The sequence below is a fragment of the Chlamydotis macqueenii genome, chromosome 22 (genome assembly GCF_036417535.1).
Source record: "Chlamydotis macqueenii isolate bChlMac1 chromosome 22, bChlMac1.mat, whole genome shotgun sequence".
NCBI lineage: Eukaryota > Metazoa > Chordata > Aves > Otidiformes > Otididae > Chlamydotis > Chlamydotis macqueenii.
Window position 1 is genome coordinate 1,832,189 of NC_141577.1, and position 7,056 is coordinate 1,839,244.

At 54.0% G+C, this 7,056-nt stretch overlaps 1 protein-coding gene across 1 annotated transcript; it reads left to right on the forward strand.

Moving 5' to 3' along the window:
• Nucleotides 1–816: 816 nt before the first annotated feature.
• PEF1 (penta-EF-hand domain containing 1) lies at nt 817–4,086 on the forward strand. The gene is made up of 5 exons (XM_086764975.1): nt 817–878; nt 1,018–1,150; nt 1,692–1,847; nt 2,362–2,505; nt 3,090–4,086. Exons 1-5 carry the CDS (start codon nt 858–860, stop codon nt 3,317–3,319), a joined length of 684 nt encoding a protein of 227 aa, XP_086621101.1. The 5' UTR covers nt 817–857; the 3' UTR covers nt 3,320–4,086.
• Nucleotides 4,087–7,056: the final 2,970 nt, after the last annotated feature.

Here is a 7,056-nt window from a genome sequence, read left to right on the forward strand (position 1 = left end):
GTCCCAGGGGAAATCCAGACCAGCTCATCCCAGTCCTGATCCCAGGAGATCCTGGTCCTGATCCGAGGGGATCCTGGCCCTGCCTCAGCGGGAATCTCAGCTCCTGGGGCGATCCCAGCTGTGATCCCAGGGGGAATCCCAGACCAACTCATCCCAGACCAGCTCTTGGGGAGCTCCCAGACCTGATCCCAGGGGATTTTGCTCCTGTTCTGGGGGGCTCCTAGCCCTGATTCTAAGGGCTCCCAGCTCTGATCCCAGGAGATCCCAGCCATGATCTGGGGCAATCCCAGCTCTGATCCTGGGGGGATCCCGGACCAGCTCCCAGGGAGGTCCCAGCCCTGATCCCAGGGGATCCTGGCCTTACATCAAAGGGAATCCCAGACCAACTCCTCCCAGACCAGCTCTCAGGGAGATCCCAGCCCCGATCCCAGGGGATCCCAGCCCTGATCTGGGGCAATCCCAGTCCAGCTCTGACGTTGAGGGGATCCCCTGCTCCTGAGGGGATTCCGGACCAGCTCCCAGGGAGATCCCAGCCCTGATCTTGGGGCGATGCCAGCCCCACTCCCAGGCTGATGCCGGCTGATCCTGCCCCTGCTCTTGCGCCGATCCCGGACCAGCTCCCGGCTGGATCCCGACCCTGCTCCCGTGAGGACCCCGCAGGGCTCAGTGAGCCCCACCCCGCTCTGCCGCCATCGCCGCCTTAAGCCCCACCTCCTCCGGGAGCGCGCTTCCCTTCCGTCACCGCCCCTCCCAGCGGACACGCTCGCTCCCGGGCGGAGGGGGTGGGGCCTCTGCGCTCCGCAGCCAATCGGAGCGCGCATCTCCCGTGACGTTGGCGGGGCGGAGCCAGCGGTGCCATGGCGGCGTACCCGGGGCAGGTGGGGCCGCGGCGGCGGGGGCCGGGGGCGGTGCCGGGGGTCGGGGCGGTGCGGAGGGGCCGGGGTGAGGGTCGTGGGTGGGCGAGGGGCGGCGCGGAGCCCGGTACCGGCCGCACACCGCGCTCTGCCCCTTCCCCAGGGCTTCCCCGGCGCAGGACCGGCCCCCGGCGCTCCCTACGGCGGGGGGCCCGGGGGTCCCTACGGACAGCCCCCGCCCGGGGGTCCCTACGGCGGCCCCCAGCCCGGGCCCTACGGAGGGGCGGTTCCCGGAGGTGAGTGGGGCCGCGGGTCGCAGGGGTCGGGCCCTCCCTGCGGCGGGGACCCGGCCCCCCGGGTCGGAGGGTGGGTGGGTGGGTGGGGGGGTGTGCCCCAGCCCGGCCCCACCCGTGCCCCTCGCCGGGCTCAACTGAATTCACCCCGTGAATGACATCGCCAAGCCACAGTTTGTTATCTTACAATCCCGAGGAGGAGCAAAGCGCCGCAGAGGCCGCAGCCCTGAGCGCCAACGATAAAACTTTACAGCCGCCCGTCTGTCCCCCGGCACTGCCGGGTTTTCGGGGCTGCAGCCCCATCGTTCGCTCCCCCGTCCCGAGCTACGTGAGGGCTCGGATTTACTGCCCTTGCTCTGCCGCCAGATGCCGCGTGCCAAGCCCTGGGCCTTCCTGACCTGCGTTCCCAGGATCGTACGGCTGTAAAAAGCTGCTTAGAGTGGCAGCGCTGACTGGTCCTGGGGCGTTGGCTGCCTCCCTGCGTGCCGTTCCCAGGACAGACCGGCCAGGGGGTGAGAGCCGCTGATGGCACCTCCCCGTGCAGGTAATGCCCCCCCGGGCGTGGACCCCGAGGCCTTCTCCTGGTTCCAGGCGGTGGATGCCGATCACAGCGGGTACATCTCTGTGAAGGAGCTGAAGCAGGCGCTGGTCAACTCCAACTGGTCGGCGTTCAACGACGAGACCTGCCTGCTGATGATAAGTGAGTCTGGGCTCTCCCTGCCCTCCCCCTGCTTTTTATTCTGATCTCTTTGAGTTGTGCCTTTACCTCAGTAAAGCCCAGCCCAGCCTGAGTTCCTCTGTTACCTGAGCAGCTGGCCTGTAAGTGCTCTCTAGAGCAAGAGCTGGGCAAACCGGACAGCTCCGAGCGCCGTTTTGGTGAAGGACGCGAGTCAGGGGCCCAAAGCGCTGCTTGAGAAAGGGAACCCAGCTCTGCGTAAGGCTGAGCAAGCCCCAGCTTCCAGAGAGCCAGGGAGCAAAGGGAGTGAGACAGAGCATTCCGCTGCTTGCCCCAGTGTCAGGTTTTGGTGCTGTCCCAGTCTCTTGGGATTGAATGGTCCCGGTTGATTGCAGTGCTGGTGAGGGAGGGCTTTCGGGGCCGGAGCAGAGTGTCGGGGAGCTGCAGCGCAGATCCTGAGCTCTCTGGGAGTTCCTGCAGCGCATCCTTGCTCTGCTCGTTATTGCCCTGCTCCTGCTCTTCGTTCTTTCCTCCACAGACATGTTTGACAAGACCAGGTCGGGACGCATAGACGTGTATGGCTTCTCAGCCTTGCTGCGCTTCATCCAGCAGTGGAAGAACCTCTTCCAGCAGTATGACAGGGACCAGTCGGGTTCCATCAGCTTCAACGAGCTCCAGCAAGGTGGGCGCAGGGCGAAGGCACCAGCCTGGCCCATACCGAGCTCTCTGGGGCTGCTGTCTGGCTCTGCTTGGTGTTTATTTCCAGCCGGGTGCGATGACTCCTCCTGACACCATCCCTGCAGCAGAGCAGGGTGTCTGTGACCTCCCAGGTGCCTCCCACGCAGCCATGGCTACAGTCCACGGCTCTGGCTGCACTGGGGCGTGCTGGGCTGGCTAAACCGGCCGTGGCAGAGCGGGCGCTGAGCCTTCCTGTGGGGCCGGGGATGAGGAACTGCAGCAGGGCTGTGGTGTGAACTTCCTTCCTTAAGAAAACACAAAATGCACCCCCCCTAAATGGCATGTGGCTAAAGCCTGTTTTCTGGGAGGATCTCTTAGGCATGTGTGCTTGATGGAGGGGAAAAATGTCTGGAATTCGTGCCTTGGTTTGGCTCTTTCCTCTGGAGAGCCCTGCCCACGCACGCCCGCCGTTCAGAGTGAACACCACGGGGCGGTGGGAGATGGGGTGTGTGCCAGCACGTGGGAGGGAGGGCACAGTCACTCTCTCTCCCATCGAGAGGGTTTAATCCCAGTGTTCCTTGCTCCCAGCTTTCTCCCAGATGGGCTATAACCTGAGCCCCCAGTTTAGCCAGCTGCTGCTGGCCCGCTACGCCCAGCGATCCTCCAACCCCAGCATCCAGCTCGACCGCTTCATTCAGATCTGCATGCAGCTCCAGAGCACCACCGACGCCTTCCGCGAGAAGGACACGGGGCTGGTGGGCAACGTGCGGCTGAGCTACGAGGACTTCCTGACGATGGTCGTGACTCGCATGATGTGACGCCCGCGGCCGAGGGCTGCGAGCTGGCGGGGAGCTCTGCGGTGCTCTCCGGGAGCAGCAGCCGTCCTTGGCCTCGCGCTGGGGTGTGGCTGGGCCTCCTGAAGAGCAAGCTGTTCCCCCAGGACAGTTTTCCAGCCTGCTCTGCCCGAGAAGCTCCAGGTCCTGCTGGGGCCCTCCCAGCTTCGATTTCTTGTCCCCACTCGATGGCAGTGGGTGTCTCCACGCCAAACTGGAGCCCGTTTCTGGGGCCTTGCCATGGGGTGGGACAGCCGAACCAGTAGCAAGCCTGTGCCATGCCCCCCCGGGAGCGCTTAGATCTTCCCTCGCCAGACACAAAATCATCTGTAAACCCCATCTGCAGCGTCCCTCTGCTTGGCGGGGTGTCTGCAGCAGAACGTCCCTGCGTCGGAATGTTTTTGGGGACTCTCCGGTGACCAAGAGCTGAGCCTTCCTTTGAAAAGCAGCAGGAAGGGCACAGGCAAGGTGGAGCTCGTCCTTCCTTCCCTCGCAGACGGCCCTTCTGCACCAGGAGCGCGTCCAGCCCCTCGGCTGTACTGGAAACTCCGGCTTTCCTGGAAGTCTGAGCCCTGTTTCGCTCCGTGCTGCTGGAAAGGGCCACGCTGCTGCCGTCACACGCGGGATCATCGACCGCCCCCCCCCCCCGCCCTCGTTGCCAATGTCTGTCTTGATTTGTTTCTGCTGGAGCCAAACTCAACGGTTTAGAGCTTATTTTTACAGCTTTTGAATAAAAGGCGATGTGCACTGGTCGCTGGGTGGTTTGTGCTTGCAGAGGAAGGGAAGGGGATGCATCCGCCTGTGCCTGTGCCACTGCTCCGGGTGCTGCTCCCAGGGCTCGGTACGCTTTTCTGAAGTTAGTTCTTCCACATTTCACGTCAGCTTACAGAAAAGAAGGTGCCGGGCTCTCCTGCTGAGGCACAAGTAAAGATTTGACCAACACAAAGGTTTTTCTTTCCTGTGGTTTTAAAATGGCGTCGAGGTGATTATTCTTTAATTGGCCGTGATGAGAAACATCTCACAGATGCTTTTTGAAAAAACGCATTGCTTTTATATACTGGAAAGAATTTTTATAAAAGAAAAAACTTAAACCACTGAGTAACTTACCTGATGCTTTCAGAAGCGATAACCAGCTGTTGGTGTTTTCCTCAGGTTCAGCCAAAGGCAGGACTTCTTGTTCCCGAGCGTCGCCCGTCATTCCAACAATATTTCTCATTGTCTTCTCTTGAGTCAGAGCTGCCCAGCCTTGCAGGGAGGTTTAAAGCAGAGGGGGTGGGGGCTGCCCCCCCCACCTCGCCCACGCTGTCACTCCCTGTGGGGGCTGTCACCGCTGCTGGTCGGGGCTGAGTTGTCGGGGTAGGGGGAACGTGTGGGTGTGTGTATGTGTATATATGCGTGTGTGTACGCGTGCATTAAAAATAGCCAGGGAAGCGTGTTGCAGTGTGTGTGTACACGCAGAGAAGGGTCCCTGTGTATCCGTAGGCACCCTGTATATACACACAGACACACCTGTGCCTCTGTAAATACCCAAACACACGCACCGCACAGCGCACACGCATGCTTGCACCTGTGTGTGTGTGTTTATAAGGGCGTGTGTACATGTCTGTATACATACACATGTATATGGGGGAGTATGCACTCATGTATACACGCAGACACACACATCTATGGGTGTATATATATACACATATGTGTACATATGTGTATATATATGTATATGTGTGTGTATATATATACATGTGTGTGTATATGTGTGTGTGTGTGTATATATATATATATATATACTCACAGGGGTGTGTGTGGATATATGCAGGCCCACAGAGCAGCAGCCACCCCTGTGTATACATACACCGTACACTAGCGGGCTCGCCGGGTCTATACATACAGACATTGATGCTTACATAAACATGCACCACACTGCGCACACGCATGCTTAAACTCGCGTGCGCGTGTGTGTGTGTTTATAAGGGCGTGTGTACACGTCTGTATACATACACATATATACGGGGGAGTATGCACTCATGTATACACACACACACATCTACGGGTGTGTATATATATGTGTACATATGTATATATATAACAGACACTGTTGGGGGGAGTGTGTATATATATACACACACACAGAGACACCAACAGACACTCGTGGGGTGTGTGCATATATATATATACACACACTGCTGGTGTGTGTATCTGTATATATAGATATATGTAGATATATATACACACACACATAGAGAGAGACAATGCTGGTGTGTGTATATATACATGTACACACAGACACTAACAGACACTGTTGGTGTATATAAACACACACACACACACACAGACACTGCTGATACATATATATTACACACACACACACAGACACTGCTGGTGTGTATATATATATATATACACACACATACACACACACACACACACACTAACAGACACTGCTGGTGTGTATATATATTATACACACACACACAGACACTAACAGACACTGCTGATATATATATATTATATACACACACACACACAGACACTAACAGACACTGCTTATATATATATATATTATACACACACACACACAGACACTAACAGACAGTGCTGATATATATATATATATTATACACACACACACACAGACACTAACAGACACTGCTGATATATATATATATATATTATACACACACACACAGAGACACTAACAGACAGTGCTGATATATATATATATACACACACACACACACACACTAACAGACACTGCTGGTGTGTATATATATTATACACACACACACAGACACTAACAGACACTGCTGATATATATATATTATATACACACACACACACAGACACTAACAGACACTGCTTATATATATATATATTATACACACACACACACAGACACTAACAGACAGTGCTGATATATATATATATATTATACACACACACACACAGACACTAACAGACACTGCTTATATATATGTATATATATATAATACACACACACACACAGACACTAACAGACACTGCTGATATATATATATATATTATACACACACACACACAGACACTAACAGACACTGCTGATATATATATATATATATATTATACACACACACACAGAGACACTAACAGACAGTGCTGATATATATATATATAATACACACACACACCGAGACACTAACAGACACTGCTGATATATATATATTATATACACACACACAGAGACACTAACAGACACTGCTGATATATATATATATATATTATACACACACACACAGAGACACTAACAGACACTGCTGATATATATATATATATATTATACACACACGCACAGACACTAACAGACACTGCTTTTATATATATATATAACACACACACAGAGACACTAACAGACAGTGCTTGTATATATATAATACACACACACACAGAGACACTAACAGATACTGCTTATATATATATTATACACACACACACAGAGACACTAACAGACAGTGCTGCTGTGTGTATATATATATTATATACACACACACACACAGACACTAACAGACACTGCTGATATATATACACACAAACACAGACACTAACAGACACTGCTGATATATATATATTATATACACACACACACACAGACACTAACAGACACTGCTGATATATATATATATTATATACACACACACACACACAGACACTAACGGACACTGCAGATATATATATATATAATACACACACAC